The sequence below is a fragment of the Coloeus monedula genome, assembly GCF_965178545.1.
Source record: "Coloeus monedula genome assembly, chromosome: 1".
NCBI lineage: Eukaryota > Metazoa > Chordata > Aves > Passeriformes > Corvidae > Coloeus > Coloeus monedula.
The window spans coordinates 102,465,921-102,487,848 of NC_138781.1; the positions used below are offsets into that span (position 1 = coordinate 102,465,921).

Genomic DNA, 21,928 nt, shown 5'->3' on the forward strand with positions numbered 1-21,928 from the left:
ACTCACACATGGGAGTAACAGGTCAATGACCGCTTTGGGAAGGGAATGGCGGTGAACAAGATAACTTTCATGGTGCACTGAAATTTTTTATATATATATATATATATATATATGCTCTTTCAGTACCCCTGTGTCATTGGGATTGTCATGCAGAAATTCCTCATAACTGTGCAGGTGTGTTTCTATCATATATTAGGCTCCAGCTTTGCATTGCCATGCTGTCACTTAATGCTACTTCCCTCTGTTTGAAAGAAAGATGCAGTAACTGGCCTGTCAGCTCTTTCTCTCTTGCATTAGATGAAATAAAACAGTGTATCTATGGGGGGATGGGGTTACTATATGAGAATGAAAATCTTTCTCTTTCCCTGTCTTCACCAGCAGAATGCCTCAGACAGCAGAGAAAATAAAAACATACAATTATTTTCTGAAGTAAACATTAAACTGTTGTGTGGAAGGCACAGAATATTTCAACTTGCTTTAAATGTTACCAGGATGATCTTGAAATGCTCAACTTCTCTGATGTGTTTGTGGATATTATTGCATGAAGGGCATTCAGGACATATGGCATCCTCAAACTGTCAGGAGACATTTGCTGACTTTGCATGGGAGGTCAGTGTCTAAGGTGAGATGTCAGGGATTAAAGGAAGTATGATTAAAGTGAACATCAGCTGCAGGGCAAAACATAGCACCCTTGGAATTGAATCAAATTGTCAAGAAAAACAAGCATACAAACATATGTGCTGGAGAAGATTGAGGATGGATAGATTTGCTTTTGGAACAAAATCTATACTTTTGAGGAGTGGGCAGATGAGGACAAGGAAAGGTGTGGATACTATTGAATGGCTTTATTAACATGCAGGGTCCAATTTTTCCATTTCAGAAAATATTTGAGCAGGTATCTAGGTAATGGTAATACAGTCATTCCATCTTTAGTGGCATGTTTTGTCCTTACACTTATCCAGGCAAGAACAAACATTCATCATAGGCCAGATCTGGGAATCTCAGCTGAATTCTGACACCAGACCTTCTGAATAACATTGAATAGGTTATTTTGGTTCTCTTTGGTTCAGATACCATCTGCATATGAGTAGGATGAGATAACAACTGTTCACTGGATAGTAAGACTAAGCAAATAGAAGTTAATAAGGGACCCAGAAAGCAGGGAGATGGAAGAAACCAAACAAGTAGATGCGATGTTGTTGGACAAGATAAGACTGGGACTGAACAGGTGCAATTCCTCAGCATTCAGGATCCCTAACCTCTTCCCTTCTCTAAACTGGTGAGAGCAAAGTTCAGGGAGTGGGGAAGCCAGGATGAGAAAAAAAATGCTGTTATATTGCTACACTTATCACATCCTCTCAATGTGACTGCTCTTTCCCATCTCCTTCAATAAGTACAGCAATGCTTCATCATACACTTAGTGCATGTAAAGGTGTTTAGCATTTGGGCTTTGGCAAGAATACGACACTTAATAATGCTTTCCAGGGCACAGGAGCATAAGAGTCTTTATGAAAGTGAGCATATCGACTGAGACGGAGACTTGGCAGCAACTCCGAAATGCTCTCAGCCTTCCAGCTGTACTGGGGAAGCAAAATGACTGGAGCCCAGTGATCCTCTTTCTGCCATTTTCTCGCTGGATTCCTTTGGTTAAATCATCCCAGCTGGAAAACCGACCAGATGACATGGCAATCTTGCAATCCAGATTCTTGGTTTCATTTCAGCTTTAATGATGGGTAAAAAATTACTTATAGAAGGAGACAGGTTGGTGGCAACTATATAAACATGTAGAGGTTTTGAAAGCAAATATTCAGTTCATATGTGAAAGAAACTCCTCCACCTATGAGACTTCTGCTGCTAACCACCAGTGGCTAATTTTCAGGTGGAAAGAGAGCTTAAAGTCTTGAAGGTGAAGCATTTTGTGTTTATTTATATCTCAGGGCTATTAGAATGTTTCCCTTCTGCTGTACGCAGTGAGGAACCAGGACTTCAGAATCAATATTTTCCTTTGCTTATAAATATTCTGCTTTGCTTCCATTAAAAATGTAAGCATCTCAATAAAAATGTAAAGGTAGGTAAATACGTCAAATTGTTTCACTGGTAAGTAGTAAGAGAATAATCTGAAGTCTCACTGGATTAACATTAAAACCATAAACAACTTACTTTTCTGAATAAAGCTGTTTGTGTTTTATTTATTTGAAGTACCCCAACAAACAAACCTATTGTATAAAAATGGATTAAGGATAACAGAAGATGAATAAAAAACCATGCAAAGTGCTTTTATGTATTAAATTACAGAGATTCTACTGACCCTAGAAAATGCCCTAAAACAAGTCAGCTCTGTGAATGTAATTACAAAGTCTCTATGCTTTGGCTGTAGTTTGCAATCTCAATATGCAGCACAAAGAAATGCCTCATAATCCTCTTCTGAGGATTCAAGGACGTTGTTCACTGTGAAAAGCTACATTTTTACTAACAAGAATTAATGAGTTTCTTGCAATTAAAATCCAGGAAGCAAGACTGCTGCTCCTGTGGAGGGTTTTTAAATAAGAAAGGAAGGTAAAACCAATGTTATGAAAGAAGAAAAACCTTACAAAGGAAGTAATTTTATGAAATACTAATATAAATATTAGGCAGGGATGAAAAGCAAAAATTCATTCAATTTCCAGACTTTGAAAATAAAAATTAGGCTTATAATGAAGTAAAATGAAAAAAAAATTAAAACCTCAAGATACGTAATAAAAAAGCTTCATATTGATATCACAGGCATGATAGTTAACAGTAAATAAGATACAGCAGCAAAAGATGGATCTAGCCTTTTCTTTAGTTTAAAAATTTGCATTTTAACATTTGCCCATTTTCTTCAGGTTTTACATCAGGTTTACAATTAATGTTTGATAGAAAATGGCTTAGTACAAGTTAAGTTTAATAGAAAACTATTTAGTACAAGTATTCAGTTATTTTAGTGCTATTATTTAGTATTCAAAACAGATAGGAATAGAAGCTTCACCAAAAAGATGCACCTAAAAAGTGAATTTATTAATAGCCCACAAATAATGCTTTTTTAACCAATATTATCTTGAATATTCTGATTTCTTTTTCACAGTAAATATAGTATGTTACTGTATACTGTCCATTGGGATGACATCTCTAGAATTGTTTCCTTTTATAAAGAATGAAAATAATGACACATTGGACACATTGTCCATTGTAACCATGGAGAAATTCTAGATATGACTTCACCTGGGAAGATAAAAATTTAAAAATAACCCCAAAACCCCAATTTGTCATTATGTTTTGGGGTGTATTGCAAAGGCTTCCAAATGCACTCAGAGCTGGAAAGGAAGCTTCCAATTCTTCCAGATGAAGTCAACACTCTACATTCACAATTTCTTCGTCTAGCAGCAGCTTGAGAAACCTAAGGATTATCAAATGTGTGTGTAAGAATCACAGCATATTGCTTAGAAGACTTGTCAACAGTCTAATCAGATCCAACTTAGTCCAGATTTTCTTTCATGGAGTTGTAACTGTTTATTATTATTATTTATCTTATCATTGCATATAAAGCTTCATTCCCATTATACTAAATTAATCACCTGAATTGGATCCTGAAGTGAGGCCTCTACTGCTTTTGCTTTCATACTGTATTTTAATTCTTTCGCAAATAATCTAAAAGGACATTCATAAACACTAGAGACCATGTTCAGTGTGAAAAGAAATTTAAACAGAAACAAGGTTGCTGTTATAGGGCTGAGATACGCCAACAAATCACTTAGATTTGCAGCAGAGAGAAGGTAAAATGGTTGGAGAGCAACAGAAGCTTCATTTCATATCTCACTTTAATTGGAATTTGTGCATCATTCCAAGCTAAGCAGCCATTAGTTGTGAGCCTTAAATTTAAAAAGAAAACTGTCTAACAGTAATTTTCTGCAGCAGAGTTTACACAGCAAGACTTGTGGTAATGCTTCTGGAAAGCAATAACAGAGCTGAAATTCAGTGAGAAGCTGCCTGTTACTGATGTGCTTTGCACAAAACTCGCTTAGATGTCTTCTCTATCCTTCCTACAAGACACAGTAGCAGAGCTGTCTGCTATAAGCAGTGCAGCTCTACATTTTGCCTCTTTTTGCTGTCACCACTGCAGAACTGCTTGGGGCTGGAGGCTCAAGCAACAGCGCAACTACACTAAAACAGATCTCACTGGCACCTACTGACCAACTCAGAAGTATAAAAGAATGCCTCCTTCAGGTAGCTGTACTACCTTAAATTTCTATTCTCATGTGACAAAAATGCCTTGTGATTGTATAGCCTTTGAGCCATGGCGTTTGCACACCAAACAGCAGTTTTGCCAACCTTTGGAGCAAACTGTTTTGCAAACCCTGTTGTTGCGTTCCTGCCACAGAGAATTAGGTGTCTTCCCTTCTCAAATCTGAAGCTCATCTCAGAAGACCCACAAGAGCGAGAGTAGGGGGATGAACAGGCTCAAAAGTAATAAAAAGAGGTATTAAATAAATGATAGAAACCACATAAGTTTTCTTTGCCAACAATTTTCTGCAATGTGATTCTTTGTGTATATAAAAAAAAAAAGTAGCAGGTAGCAATTCTAGTGGCCCCAGAGCCTATACAATAACAATTAAGAAAATTATTTCAAATGTTGCAAACTGAGGGTAGTGGCCTCGGTGGTGACACACAGCAAGAAAACTACAAATCTATACATCACAATCATCACATCTCATTTTTCAAGAGAGAGCCAATTCATTTATCTGGTGTGTTTGATGAATACCCGTCCATCATTAAAATGTCCTTTAAGAACAGGAATGGGCAAGCAGTTGAACACATGAAGAACACTGCATATTAAAAATATCTCTTGGAAAAGGCAAAGTATTTAATGAAAAAACCCACCTTATTAGGCTAGTTTTTCTAAGTCCAAAGAAATATCTTTATCAAATTGTACATATTTCAGAAAATCTTTAGGGCAAAGTAACTATTCAAAAAAACCTCCATGGAATGAGATGAAATTAATGCTTCATACACCTGTTCTTTTGGGATTAATGTATAATCAACTGCTATATCATAGAGATATGAACAACATGACACCTTATTCAATGTCTTTAGTGCAAAAAAAGTGCAAAAAAATTATCCAAAACTGAAAAACCATTGACACTATATTATTTATCACAATCTGTGCTCTTGCTCTGATAGTGAGAGACATCTTTTGTTCAGTGACCTGAAAGAAAGCCTTTGTATGGGTCAGGCAACAGAACTTGCACAAACTAGATGCTGACACTGTGAGACTCTATTACATGTTTTACCGACTGTATTCTCACATCTCTGTTTCAAGTAAGCATTAATAAATTGACTAACACGAGAGGAATTCTATGAAGTTGACACACTTGCAATATATTTGGAAGAAATGACATTCAAAGGTACTACACTGGTATTCAGTTTTTATTTAACACAAAAAAATAAAATTTGCCAGAGAGTGACACAGCTGCCATTTTCACAAAGAGAAAGATTTTAGACGCTTCCTACACATAGCCACTGTTCATGAATTTCCAACTGTATAATTAACTTTGACCTTTCAGTTTCAGGTCAAAAAGAGCTCAACAAGAATATTTATAAGCAAAAGCTCAGTAGACTTTCAAAAGGTTTTGAGGTACCTTTTGAACTACTCTTTTTGATAGCATGTGTGTAAAAGCTACAATATGGGGAAAATGTGAAAGAAAATCAATTAAAAATCTGATTTTCTTATAGCTCGCCAAATGATTCCACACTTCAACTAGTAACCTTTTCAATAATACTGTCATGTGGGGAATGACAGCGTCAGGTTTGCAGAATAAGATAACCAGCATAAACTGAAGGCACGCTTCCACTCAACTGATTTTACTGAAGAAATCTGCTACAGGAATTTGAGTGCAACTGCAGGTTCTTACAGCACAGATAAATGAACAAAATGCCAGATTTCATACCTATAGTAAGAATCTCTGCACTTTTTCCTCCTTTCAAGTTGATTAAAAGACACCCACAACAGAATTTGCTTTGCCTCTGAACAAGACAACTTTGAATTTCAAACATGCTTATTAAAATGCAAAGTTGTGCATCAAAGAGATGAGGGAAGGATGAGGATAGGTATCAGAATTACTTGTCTGAGATACTGTAACTAATGATTTAGCAGAGCATGCTCGTCAAATATTGGATTATATGTATTCAGTCACTTGTTTTAAAAGAATACAGCTAATGATACCCTCCATGCATTATTATTCATGTGATTTGTACAACAAATACATGCTTTGCCTCTTTGTTTCCTTTCATTTATTTACTTAGAACAATAAAGATGCTAATTATGTTCATATATACTGGTTGGTAACACTGCAATTAATTTCTAGACTAAGGCAATTGAATCAAGACTAGTTCATACAACAGAACTAATATATGCCTCCTGGAGGTCATGTGTGTCTAACTGGATCTTCAGGAACATAAATAAATGTAATATTTGTCACCTATGTTCAAAACCTGCTGGAGAGTACATGAATTCACCGCAGAAAGAGCTTGAGGAATTTCAAGCTACTTTTCTGTTCACGTCACAGGCTTTTGACAAGGTTTATTTCCTTTCACATTTGTGAAAGACCTCTACCTGTTCACACAGTTCTCTCTTCAGTAGCATGCAGATGAGCTTTATACCTATATCCTATCAGCATATAGCAGATGGGATGCTTTGAGTGGTGTCTGATCATTATCATTTTCCTACAACATTAGTAGGAATGTTTGTTCAGTAGTTTGAATCTACAAATTGAATTCTGTGTCTCATAGCAGGCAAACAACTTTACAAACATCTAAACTTCTTTTAAATCCCATTTCAATGCATCTGTTTTTTTGAACAAGATTTCTGTATATTCCATGCTGTGTGCTATTGGTTTCAGAGAAATAATATAATAAATATAATGCCATTCATTCTATAAATTAATTATGTAATTTTGTTTATAATGATAGCTGACTTGATATTTTATGACCATTGAGGTAGTATGTGTTAATACTTAATACTTAATACTAATTGAGAGCTGTAAATTAGGGAGGACTAAATGAGCACATTTTGTGTTGCCCTCATGTTCATTAATAGGAATTAAATGACAGGGTAATCACAGATTTTCTTTTGCTATTGCCTGTTCCATCCACTAGCGTTCTTCCTGTGCATGTGTCTAATCCAAAAAGCCTTTAGATGAAGACTTACAACTCAGGCTTAGTGCTGACTAGCATCTGTCACTGCCCTTTCCACCCACATTTGACAGCATTTAGATGATTCTGACTTCAATATTCAAGACAGGTATGAGTTTAAAGCAAATATGTGTTTTGCAGTCCAAATTGCTGTCGGAATGTTCACCGCTGTCCTTAAAAGACTGCAAAACAACAGCTGCTGCTTTATTCCTCTGCACAGAAGCCATCATTTCCAGAAACAGAAGGGTCATGGCCATCATTTCCCATGACAGGGAAATCTGAACACAATGAAGACACAAAGTCACTCTATATGTGTTATTTGGCATGGAATTTAATCATCTTTATTTGTAAAAAAAAATAGGCTTGAGCTTCAAAAGCACATCCAAATGTTTAGTTTCTAATGATACACTTCCAGCTACTAGCAAAAGTCCTCGCAACAACAGGCACAAGCAAAGATGACATGGGACATCACCTAAGAACTGATCTAGGAGCAAATAAAAAGTTACTTACCATTTTGTTCTCTCTGGACTCCAGCAGCAAGCAAATCTGGTTCCCCAAGACTTATATCATTGAGTCTGGCCCCTAGACACTCCATGCAAAGATGTTTGCACCACTCCTCTGCCTCTAGTTCTGAGAAAACAGAAAAAAAACCATTCATGTTGACATCTTACAAAAAAAAGTGTGAAGTTAAATCAATACTTTCCTACTGACAAGGTTTATCACAATATACTTCTGTTGAAACATGAGTTATTAGCATAAAGTCCCACACTAATTTCATTGCCTCAATTTATGAACTTTTAAAAAGGGTTTAAACTATTAGGACTGCATCTTCTATCCTCAAATTTGAGGATAGGAGGTGGAGTTAACAAAGAAGAGGAATAAGGAATTTTTAAGGCAGTATACTTCTGGTAGGTCTTCTTGAAAGAAAAAATGCAATTTAGAAAAACTTTATATATAGTAGCTGAAATATTCTTTACTGCTTTTTAGGCAAGTCTGAACTCTTAAGGTATTTTCTGTTTTGAAAGGTGCTAGAGCATTTTTCTCAGAGCAAAGGAAAAACAGTAGTAAAATCATCTTCAAATGCCAAACTTCCCTCTCTGTTGTAGTGAAAGACCATGCCTGTCAAACTAGTCTGAATAATTAATTTCTTCAGCTCTGTTCACCTTCTTTTGGTCTTGGGGCAATTTGGGCATTAGTTGAAACATTTATATGAAGACTTAAAACCTCCCAGTCCTTTCTGAGTCCTCCATTGCATCGCATTGATGCAATATGAGAACTCCCTATCTGCCAGTCCATCAAAATGTGAATTCCACAAGGCCTACACATACCACAACATCCTCCCTTTCAACTTCAGCCTCATCCTGTCCACTTCTCAAACTTAACATCACGAAATCCATGGCATTGGTCAAACAAGCATCATCTCAAGTTGGAGCTAACACAGTGTGAAACTACAACTAAGAAAAATTGCATGACTACCCTGACTGTCTCTTATTTACAGGAAAGACTTCACCTAAGGGAAACTTCCTGGAGAGCAGGCTGAACACCAGGCACTCAGTGAGCATCCATGGTCACATTCAGCCTCTATCTGATCATCTTTAACAGTGAATGACTCCAGTAATTTAGAAATGTTTGCAATAAACTGCCAGTTTTTTCAGTCCTTTTTTTGGGATATCAGGAAAATAATTCTGTGACAATCTCTCCAATGTAGTGCTAAAATTTGGAGAGAGAAAAATACCACATGCCAGCCCCAAAGCATTTAGTGATGATGAATTATTTAAATTAGTGAAATTTTTTTATCTGAGAAAAACTCTTCTAAGCCTAATTGCTACAGTCCTCAAATTCTTGCCTGGTTAGGCGCAGATCTCACAAAAACATTTGCTGGACAACAAAGGGAGACAGGCATGCAATTCCAGGTCTCCAAGAACCTTTGGATACCTTCCTTTGTTCAGCATCTTGAATAAAGCAGGAACAGATACATACCAAATTTGTTAAACGCCTACCTCCAAAATTATTCTACTCTTACATGAAGAAATTTCCTGTATATTTTCCCTTCCTCTCCTTCAGCCTTTGCCATTTCCTTGGATACTTTTGAAGTCTTTTGAACCAAAGCCATGCCTTATAAATCCCACTTTGCCATGGAGAGGGTTTCATGCCAGGGAGACAGATGATAGAACTGGACCCCAAGACATGCTGCCCTATTCTGGCAGCATGTGGATGGGGAGAGGGAGCAGGGCACCAGCACACAGATAAGAGAATTGAGGTGCCCCTGAGTTGCCCAACATCTGCTTCCAGTTACAGATAAGGACACGGCAATTAATGGGGAAAGCTGGTAGCACAAAGGTGGGAATGCAAATCTAGGCAAGTGCTACCACGTTTCCTTCCTTTTGCTTCTTTTCTGCCTAAACTGTGTCACAGAACAATATATATGTTGACAGAATGCATAGCTCTATATAAAGCCTGCATTGATTCCTGGAGTGTGGCCAGGATATAATATTTTATGTATTTTACAAAATATGCATTTTATTATTTTTTTTCATTGTGCCTCCACCCAGACTGGAAGGGCATGTACTGAAAACATAGAATGAGATGACAGTAAACAAACACTAACCTAACCCTTCTAATATTACAAATATCCAAGGAGAAAGTGAAACACACTGGTAATTCCATAAATCCAGCTTAACATCAACATATATTCTAAAGAGGACTCATGTAAAAGCAACAAATTCAACTTATATGTATACTCACACCAAATTTCCAGTAGTTGTTTTTGGAAACAAACAAACAAATCAAGCATTCTGGGAAGGTGTTTCTTCTATGTGTCTTTGTTTTGTCTCCTCAATCCACCTGCCTTTCTCTTTTACAGGAACATCTAGACCTTTAAAGTTTGGATCCAGAAACCCCCCCTCAAGAGTGTTCAGCTGGCAGTTTAATTTAAGCCGCTGCCTTATTGCTGCCAGACACTGATGATTAGGCCCAGATCAGACCATTCTCCAACTGCTGTACAGAAGAAACTTATCTTAGTATGAGCATTATAAGATCATGGCTATATTTTGCAAAGTGTAGGCTATAGCATGCATTGTACTGCTGTATAACTCAAAATTTCTATCTTACAAAAATGATTGACTTAATGCTATGGGAAATATAGTTTCAATGCAGAACTGAAATACCTTCCCACAGAACTGTGAGGATTTGTGTCTGCTGTTGGAAGAATCAACATTATCTACAAATGTGTCTGGAAGGTCAAGGGTATCAAAGTAGTGTGAGAGTTAGTCCTGCCTAATGCATTCTGATAGCTATTGCTTACTTGCAGGGAATTGCCTTCAACCTTTTCCTTGATGGACATGTGAAACTTTTTTTTTTAGAAGCAGGTGAATTACTTTTCAAAATCAAAGCCTTGATTTTCCTTTCACCATGTGCATCAATAAAGCAATCTGTCATTCTTTTGTAAAATGCCTACAGAATGTCTTGTGTTTCTGGGTAACAAATTCAATATTATTTACGATTAAAAAATTATGTATTATAATTTATAGTACATAAATGTGTCATGGCAGCAATCTTTAAGAATGACAGGTACCACATCAGAAAACAGAGATATCTCAGTTACTTCTTTATTTTGATTACATGCATATACTGAAACAGATGAAATATTACAGTGGAACCAAGTAATAAAAAAGTGTCAGCGAAATTGTTCTCTTTAATGCATCTAGATTAGATTTATTGGTAGTAAATGCAGAGTTTTTAGTCATAACTGGTACTTGTCATTGAAAAATTTATTTTCCTTTTAAGATAACTGAATTCCTGGACTGAATGATATATTGTAAAGCATGTCATCACAGCTATAAATAAAATCAAAATACTTGCATTTTTAGTTTTATTCAATTATAAAATGCTTCTATACAAATTTCATGAGGTGAGATAAAATGCAAAGAAATGGGAGAACTTAGATAGGCACTGTTTATTGCATAAGAAATATTACCAGGAACAAATTAGTAAACTTGTTATTCAACTTGTTATTGGCAATATTTTTTTTGCAGCTGATCTCAGTTTTAGGTCATGCCTGAGGTTATATGTCATTTCTACTTCAGTTCTCAGGTGATTACACTGGGGCTGTACCTAGTCTGACCACTATCTTGGAAACAGGTGATACTGCAGGGTAATAAATGTGTTTGTTGATACAATAATGGCAGAACAATATTGGAAAATTGTGTTAGAGATAGGAATTTGTCATAGCAAAAGTGTTCTGCTTCTTATAGTTTAAAATATAAACATAATCTACAGAGAGGGAGTGAGGGGCAATGAAACAGATATATGGACACGTTTCAATTCACTGTCCTTAGAAATCATACAGATCTCTTTCTATCTGGCCTCAAGATCCTCTAGATCTCTAAGGCTAGAGGAGGGATTGTTTTCAGACTCCTAACTTAGGAAGCATTTTGTGTGTGGACTTAACCAAACACCTTCTGAATCCTGCTAACCTCATGTTCTTTCACATTTTCCTTCTGTGTTCACATGGCACAATCCTATAGTAGCCTTCCATCTCCCACCACCACAAGTTGCCAGTACAGTTGGATGCCTCTAGGCTGAGATAAAGCCCCAAAGTGCTGACCCCTCCTGCTCAGTCCAGTTCCCTCCTTTCCAGGAGCAATGAGCAGTAATTTATTGAATTTGTAAACAAAGGGCTCAATTTATATGCACCTCCTAAAGACAGGCCTCTTCTCCTTCTCATGCAGCCCACACAAAGTGATAAGATCAAGAATTTAAGTTGGAAATAGCATGTGTACCATATTAGAGGGGGATAACAAACATCATCCTTGTGCGAATCGAAAAACCTCGCTTTGTGTTTTACCTGATGTCAAACTGTATAAACCTCAAATGTTAGTTTCTTCATTTCTGAAACATTTTAATGTATTTGCTGTACAAATTGTTTAGCTCTTCTTCCTTCTAAATGACATCTATAAGAGGTACAAATACAACTAAATATTGTTATTCTGAATGAAACTGGAGGATCTTTCCTGCTCAGATTAGTAGGATTTAGACCTTATATTCTCTACCAAGAAAGAAAGATGATACTGAAAAATGTGCCAATTTATCTCTTCTAAAATTCACTGAGGCTTAATTAGAAGCTAATAAGAAAAAATATTATAGAATTCACACAGGATTTATGTGCTATTATACTGCACCATGTAAAATATATGAAGCAACTTAACATTTTTTTTTCACTAGCAAATAACACTATTGCCTGCAGGCATGTAATTTCTTATCAAAATCAATAATACCTTAAAACCATCTATCCTTTATCAGGATATATATCATCCTTTGATGATTTGAAAATAATTTTATTTAAGAAATATTTAAAATGTTATCTAACCATTTCTCTGTTACTTTGGGCACTTCTACTAGAGCACATCACACACAAACACAGATACAAATCAAAAGCAATGTGGCTACTTCATATTTTTGCTCAGAGGAAAAGAGGGATCGTGCTTATTTTTTGTAATAATGTATTACTGATTAACAATGTCTACGCATGAATTTGGCAAGTTTTTATTAAGTGATAGCTAGGAAGCAATGAAGGGGACATACGTTCTATTTATAGCAAAAGAACAGAAAATGTAGACTAAAACTTGCTTTCAAATAGAAAGTAACAGAGATGATAGGCTGCAACTCTGACAGCAACTGGTTTATTAAAATTATTCTTTTATTGACCAACTATATTTGAAGGTATTTTATGATATATGGGACTCACATATATAATTTTTGCTTTTGTCTCAAATAATACTACTTCTAAGGAAACTTTCTAGTATATTTTTCTTGAACTGTGATTTTTGAATATTTCACCTGGAGTGAAGTGTTCTGTTATCACTTAAGTGTAAGTCATTGAACCAAAAGGCAAAGGAAAGTCATGAAGGAAAACTACATATACTGTCAAATCATATTAATTTACTGAAAATACTGCTCGTTCAAGCAGTGACAAAACATGTTAAAGAAAACCTGAAAATATTCTTTGCAAAAACTGTTGGTGAGTCAAGTTCCTCAAAATCTAACCATTGCCACTTTTTAATACCATAAGACTTTTACTTTGGAACTAATTCCAGCTATTAAAGTTGATGCATATTTTTGACTATACCATCAGTTTAACGACATACACGCCTTTCATTTGGCATAATGTTTTTTTTTTTTTTTTGCTTAAAGAAATACTGAATAATGCAGCAATCAAGATAAATGAAAATTACAGAATATGAACACATACTCTGTAACTTTATCTGTTAGCATATTTTGCTAATGCACTTTTTTTTTAAGTGACGGAAGATGTGGTCTAAGTATTATACAAAAACAATATACAAAAAGAAACTTCCATTTCCCCATTATTTGCTATTTTAAATTTGAGTTGGCATAAGGAGAGTACAGTTAACTACAATAATTACCAAAGGACATTTATTAGCATTTAAAACTGTTATTTCTGCCACACTTATCTGCAGATGCAAGATTTATCAAGAACAGGGTTCTGATAATTAATTTGATTATGTATCTGTGCTTGCAAACAGCCAGCTGTATATGTCTGTATTTATTGAGATACATCAAAGCTGACATTTTCCTGAAAATACCCCATTTGTTTCTGCAGGTCTGATGAAAAGTTTCAGCTTGAATAACCAGCACTCAGCTACTAGTCTGTCTATTGTCCCGTCTATAATATAAACGTGTACAATGTTAAGTCAATCATTTTGAAGACAAGTATTTTAAAAGATTTATCATACTGATGTTACTGTCCATTAAACTCTTGCCCATTAAAACAACAAGAAGCAAAGTTCCTCATATGCAATGCTGCTTGAGAATGTCGTTTTCATACAGAAACAGAACTCAAGATGACTTGCTTGAAAAATGGAGAGTGTATGGGAAAATGAAGAAAAATAGCCTACAAGGAAGTAATTTCCTTTGCTCGATACCATTGCTAATGTAACTACAGGACTTTTGTCTTCCTTTTTTTTCTTTATGACAATGGCAATTTCTGCTATTAAAAAGAAGTGTATATCACCTTAGTCTGTGATTAGTCCTACAGAAATGAACGATGCCATTCCAGGAGGAAAATGCGACTTAGTGTATAAATTAGTTATTGAGGGTAGATTTATAGGTATTCTTTAAAATTAGGTATTCTACTTCAGGCTGCGGACTAGTGCCTCTCATTACACCACAAATGTTTACCAAGTCTTAATATGTCCAACAGATCAACAGTGAGCTGACATCATTACCCAAAAATATGCCTAGCAAAATTTCACTCTCAATTAAAACTTTCTTAAAATTGAAAAGTAAGAATTATGAAAAACTGCCTAAACATAGAAGAAACATTTACATTTTGTCTGAAACTAATGGGCCAGTAACAAGAATCTGACGTGAGAATTATACAGTCCCCCAGGACTGTCAATTCATACCTGTTTCAACAGTTATTAACGTTAAATTGCAATGGCATGAAAGTAAAATAACCTCAGGCAGCATGTCTGTAGTGGGAATGACATAAACACCATCAGTCAAGTGTCCAAAAAAGGTCTGTCACCAGGAACATAACACACAGAAGGTGCTATCACATCAGCTTTTGCTGCTACCCCATGACTGGCAGTCAGCAATAGCATTTTTATATATTAAAAATTTGTAGTATTTCAGATTTAGTCTACTCCCACTATATTTTTATTCCTCTTGGGAATGTTATAGTGCTGTTTTTCAAATGCATGGGAAATTTAATACCTTCTGTGCAAATGTAAAGTATGCCTCCTTTCCATTTTCAAGCGTTTAAGTTATGATCTAGTAAGAGAACCCAATACCCAAATAAACTGCTACAAATCCTAGGGTTCATTTCACTTTTCTTTTTTAATTTGTTAAATATTCAGTCTTTGAAGTATTGACAAAGCTTGTCACTTGAAGATCAGAAATATTGTTAGATAAGATAAATAATTTTAAAAGTATTAGTTTCCTTTACAAAATCAAGGTGAAAAGGAGTAGTTTCAATACATGGAAGAAAAAATGCATACCATTGCCAGTATATGCTTCATTGCCCTTATGCCTTTGATCATGACTTTCACTCCAGCCATCTGAGTATCTTCTGCATTAAATCAGTAGGAGCAGGCAATAACTACCACACTAGGATGTCTTTGCAATCTCCCTTTCTTCTTTTCTTTTGCTAAACATGCCTAACTAAAGCAAGGCTTCAAGCTATGAATACTTGAGATTTATTAAAGGTTGTGCCATTTTGGCTGAGCACAGAGAGCAGTGTTAGTGTTGCCCTCTTCTGATGTAAAAGGGCTAGGAAACTTTCCTGCATGGTACTATACATGACTTTCATAACAACAAACCTCCTGAAAGAACACATTTTTTTCTTTCTGTGTTTCCACTGTCCACTAAATGCAAAATTTTCCCCCAAACTCTATAAGTTGTGTTTAAGATGTGAGTCCTTGTTACCATGAGAGCTAAGAAGGTTTTTATGGCATTGGAAGTGTAAAGAAACCCATTCAAAGCAATTACAGAGAACTTCTGACTGAAATCATCTGTAATGCAGTATGTGTTCTACTTGATTCTCAGTTGCATAAAACTTTACTCTGAGGCAGAACAAAGTATTAGCCAGAAATGTCTCTGTGTCTTCCACTTTATTCTTGGGGGTTTTAAACGGGGTGCTACTGCGAAGAAATAAATCTTAGAAGTTCATAGTCTGGAGTTAGTATCTAAGGAAACATAATTAGGAAAGTCTTTCACATCTACATAATTTAAACCCAAAGGGGATTACATTTTCATTATCAATTTCTTACTTTCATTTTAAACTTGTAACTTTTATTCCCAGTATAGAGTGGATTTTTACATTTGATACATGTAAACATTATTTAAATTAGAAAATATTTTATGAAAAGAGACATTCTTTCAATGTCTATGAAAATAGATGCTTTCCAATCAGGAAAAACCTCCTGTAAATAACAGTCTACTAAAAAAAATTGTATCTAAAATATGAAATTTTAGATTCCTGGGTTTTACTATACACCATTCAGATCTCTACATCATGATCAGTAAGTAAGAGACACATAAGACTGCCTGAAAAGATACAGTTGCTTGAAGCTGAAACTCATAATCCATACTTTCATTAAGTTAATAGGACAATTTTTCTTTTTATTTTTTAATTCAGTAGACTTCCAAGATTCATACCAGTAAAACTATGTCCTTTGTTGAACCAGGAAAACAGTAAATAGATACATCTTCAATTGTGTCATTTTCTTCCAAGACAATAAGTCTTGATGAATGCAGTCTTACAGAACATACCAAGATTATATATTGGAAACTTCAAGAGCTCTGCTGAAATGACTGGAAACTCACTGACAAAAGTTTTATTTCAAATCTTACATCTTTATTTAAGGGTAAACAACTCACCGTGAAAGATTAAGGAATGTTTAAATTTAATATTTTGAACCATATAAAGTAAGAACTGCAGCAAAAGATTAGGATTTAGGTCTGTAAATCAGAGGTGCTGACTACAGTGAGAAGCAGTGTCTACAGAAGCTGTAGCTGTAATTAATGCACACTAGTGATGAATTGCCCACTAATAGCTTACTAGTGAAGTGAATTTTAGGCACACACCGAACTGGAGGGGAGGGGATGAATATCCTTTCCTTATGGAGGATTTGAAGTCATACACTGACAAAGACTGGTCTTCTCTGTTCCCTACCGAGACTCCATGAAAAAGATCCCAATTTCTCACAACTTAAGCTAAATTCAAATCCATGGCTGATAACTTTTAGTGGAGAAAGCAATCTAGAAAACCAATTCTACAGAGAAATTAGTTTTTAACAGTAGGGATGAGAAAATTGATCACTGTCATTTAAAAAGGAGTTATTCAGCACCATCAGCACACTCAACTAATGGGCAAAAGTACAATTCTTATGCTGCCATATGCTTTTCCTATTTTCTGCATCAAAGATTTTAAGTGAGAAAATGGCTGACTTGAATGTTGCTCTTCCTTCTGCTTGGAGTGGCCTCCTCCTAAGTTCCACTGCCTTAAAAAAATGCAAAAAAGCCCCTCTTGATTTTGTGATAAGTGAGGGTAAGCAGGGGTTTATTAACTTAGTCATGAACAAATGAGTATGACAGTAGGGTTTTTTTCCTGGATCACGGTGTTACAATGAGGTCATAATAATGAGCAAGTAATAAAAAGCAACTATACACATAATTCTGTCTTTTTTTTTCCCCAGAATCGGATAAGGGTAGGCAGACAATTATTATTCTTTACATTTTCGTAATAAACCCTAACATATGCCTTTGCATAGAATTACAGTAACTTATATAATTAAGGAATCAGTTTCCACACCCAAAACTAGTAGTGCAATATAATAGATTGAAGCATGAATGAAAAAAACTTGTTATACAAATGACAGTGACATTTTTGAGAAGTAATGCTTTACTAAGCTAGAAAGAGAAATCTTTTCTTTTTATATCAGAAAAAATTGACAACTTCATTTACTCCCTTGATTTGATCCCTCATGAAGCCCAAAGTTTATATCAACAAATACATGTATAATGCTTATAAATACAAACTCGCAAATCTGAATGAAGATTTTTACAAATACGCTACTTAGAGTTATAAATTTGTAGTTTTTCATCATGACTTCCATTAAAGAAAGCATTCATAATACCCCTCAGAATTCATAATGGCCTTCATCAGCAAACATACAATTTTTTACATGCTGTCAGCTATTTGATTCACAAAGCAGATTAAAATTATAGCTGTGACAACCTTAAAAAAATAAAATTACTTAAAATCGCAAAATTCATGGGATACCGCTATTTTTTTAACTTAGCAGGCATGCAGTTAAAAACTGCCTATAAAGTAAATTGACATAATCACATGCAGAAACACACAGCTCTCCTTCCAACTTCTTCCTCCTCACATTTCTCCTACTATGATCACAGATTTTAAAAATAAGCCCTTAGACATTAAGATATTGTCTTTTCCCCTTCGATTGCTGTCTTACAATACTAATTCTAATTACAGCAATGTCTACATTTTAATTAAAATTATACATATTGATAGAATATGAACCCAAGGATATCTCCAGACACCAAGAAATGCATAGCAGGGCATTATATTTGAAGAACTAGTTAGTGACACATATGATTTTTAGGGTTTCTTTTCAGTTGGTTCTTAACCACAGTAAACTATATCTTCATCTAAATCATATTTCTGTAGACAAATAATAAACACTTCCCAGAAATAATAATTCTTCCCATAAAAAAAAGTATGATTGTCAACATGAAATACCACGTGAGAAGAAAAATATTTATACTCAGCACATACTGGAATTATTGTTAGACAAACATAAGGTAGAGGTTACACACATATCTGAGTATTGCTGATTTCTACTTTATTGCTGATGAGTACCAGCAGCAAGGACAGCATTTATTAGCAGGAGAGTACTGCTATATCTAGTGAAAAATGCTGGGAGCACTGCTTTCTGCATCACACAGATGTCATGGACATTGCAGTAAACTTGGAAAAGATTCATACTGTCACTGAGCAGAACATTTTGAAATTACATTGGCTTTTTGAGTTTCCTGCATTAATTCATTTCCATCACTAGAGAGAAAAGCAGAGATAAATGTCAGCTTGTCTATTTAATTCCCTTCTTATTTTGTCAGCAAGGTGATTGTAAGCTATAGTGAGGTTTAGGCTAACCTCCTTACACATTCAAACAAACTTACCATGATAATATTGCTGATGTTTAAAATATAAAGCAGAAGCTACACAGTAAGATATTTTGCCATTCTTACTGGATTCATGTTTATAGGAACATACCTAACACATATCTTTCTTAGACAGGTTAACTTAATTATCTAGAGGCTTGTCTATTAGCACAAATTTTCTTTCATTTTACATTTATTAGTCATATTTATTTTATATGTCCACAGCAAATTCTCTGATTTGATTATTTCAATTTCTAGGTCCACTCAAAATTATCAGTAACAGATGTAATATTGACTTCATGTTTTATTTATGGAGTATAAACTTCAGATACAGGATTGATTTTTTTCCCTTGAAACTGAAACCAAATACTAAACTACTGAGAGGTTTGGCCAGTGAAGAATGTTCTAAAAAGACAGCCAAATTCACAGTCACTGATCTAGTACCATTCTGAAATGGAGTTGGCTGTTTTCCAACAGCACTCCAAAGAACTACCTTTGGGGGGCACTTTATAAAGTACTTCCTGCTTATGAAACAGAGATAATTTATTTTAGTGAGCCATTGTTCTTACTTGGAATGTGATGAAATGGTCTTTGTTCTCTTTTCCACTTCACTAATTTTAAGTTTGCTTAATTTTTCTGCTAGCCAATAGGGTTGTGATTTTATCCTAAACACAGGAATATATTAAAATATGTCTAGTTTACAAATCAATGATTCTTTATAATAGACCAGTTAATATTATTTCATTATTAGGAAAACAGCAATACTGTGCATGTATTTTAACTTTAAAACTACACACATTTTTAAGGAAAAGCTTGGGCTTAAACATAAAAAAGAAACTTTAGATTAGTTTTTCAATCTTGTCTTACATGATCATGAAAATGCAGGCTAAACACTCCTTAATGCTACCCAATAAAATGATAGACTCACAAGAGTTACTAGTAATTTTATGTTGCTGTGCTTTAAAAAAATTAATTGCAAAATTAAGTCCACATACAGATCCTTTTTCTTTAAATAAGAAATCTCCCACGTTTTCAAAAAGTACAGCTTTCCTGAAAGTAAATGGATCTAGTGCTCTGTCCTTTAGAAGCAGAACAAGATTCCTCATAATTCCAGTTAATACGGAGATTTCACTTCAAAGTAAGGCTCTAATCTTCATAAGACAGCAGAAGACTAGTACACATCATATAATTTTTACTAATATCAATCTTAAACACCTAACATATACCAGAACATTATATGAACGCATTAATATACTTGGAAGTATTTGCATGGCTTTTGTGAACAGAATTGTTGATTTTGACTTCGCTATGGTATGAGAAGAGTGATCAGTCAATTTGAATTAAGAAAAAAAGAACTCCATCTAATACAAAGCAACGCTATAAAACTGCTTGAAAGAATGTAGTGAAACTGTCACAACAGGTGGTCATCAAAACCCATCAAACAGCACTGCAAGTTTGATCCACCAAATACCTGCAAAACTCAAACCCAATACGATGTTTATTCTGTCTTCTGGAACAATTACAAATTGATAAAAACTGAATCTAAAGCAAAATGCAAAAAAGTTCTCAAATAAGAACATACATTTTCTCTATTTTTATATAAATTTTTACACCAATTGTACCTGTTTCAGCAGGAGGGGGAAAATTAATATATTTGTCATCATTAACACCTTACTTGCCTTATTTTCACATTAATACACTATTTTATAAGTTTGAAAACAAAATGAGAAAAAGAGCTAACTAAATGACTAAAAGCTAAAAGGCAACAACAGCTTCTCTATGGTTGTTTTCCATTAAATAATTTCACTTTTAACCTGCGATTTTGCAAGGAAGATTTAGAAGCAGTTTGAAGCAGTTAAAATTGCTCAAAACAAAACTTTAAAAGTAGCCATGCTTTAGGAAAGATATTGGAAAAAAAGAAAGCTTTTTTAGAGCAAACAGGATAATTTATCTGCATAGGTTATGAAAACATTGTATGAATGAACTTGAATGACAATTACAGAAAATACATTCATATTTTCCTCCTTCATTGCAATCTTCAATAGAGAAGACTGAATTGCAATAAATGTCATACTGCATTTGAAGAAAAGCAGTATACTTTGGGGCACTTTTTAAAACCACACTGTTTTAAAATTACATTAAGCAATGATTATGACTGATAAATTGGGATTTTTTAATTAAGCTTCTTTGGACATCTGAAGCACAATTTGCTTCCTGGCCTTAGACTGAATTTCCCTATTAAAAATAAGAACTCTGGAGAATTTAAGGCTGAACATCCCAAATTCGTACAGTAAAATTAATTCAGGAAATAATTTTTATTTATTTACCAGGGAGAAGGTTAACTTCTCTCTGAGAAATTTATTGCTGACTTGTTTGGAACTTACACCCAGGATTATCAATTACTGTAAACAGAGGAATCTCAGCTGTCTGGGAATACATGAGTCAGTAACTGGAATATCTGCTAATTGGTGTATTAGTGATTCATCTGCATATCTACCATACCTGTGGTAGTCTTTTTAAATACACTGGAAAAGTGAATAATTTGAATTATTGAAATTCAGAGTTATTTCTACCTAAAATTTATTTACTTATGTTCTTAAAGGTAAGTCACATTTCTATATGTTTTCCCCTTAAATATTGGCAGAGAGATTAAAAAGGCTGAATGGGCTGTGACAATGCATTAAGCTGCTTTGCTCTGCAGGTATAAGAACTGGGACAGCTCTAGAAAAATCTTACAAGAATGTGTGGTCAAGAGTCACATAAAACCATGTCTTTGCCTATCGCTACATAGCTTCAGCAATCCAGCACGTGGTTCAGTCTTAAAATTGCTTTTGTTCTCAGCACTAGCCAGCAGTGAAATGCAAATGTAGAAGCTTTACTGATCACCCTGGCTGCAGCGGCCACTCTGATTGTTCAACAGCCCACGGGGCTGTGCTAATGCTGATACCACTAGAGGTTGTAGCAACCTCTTAAAATGTTATGAAGATGGATGGACACTGCACACCAAATGCTT

At 34.9% G+C, this 21,928-nt stretch overlaps 1 protein-coding gene across 1 annotated transcript in view; it reads right to left on the minus strand.

The window, feature by feature from the left end:
• The window catches only part of DOK6 (docking protein 6), a gene marked incomplete at both ends in the record, with an annotated part of 249,450 nt that overhangs the window by 91,659 nt on the left and 135,863 nt on the right, over positions 1–21,928 (minus strand). Inside the window, one exon of the mRNA XM_082290095.1 lies at positions 7,717–7,836. Coding sequence (XP_082146221.1) covers positions 7,717–7,836 — 120 coding nt within the window. The remainder of the gene's footprint in view (positions 1–7,716; positions 7,837–21,928) is intronic.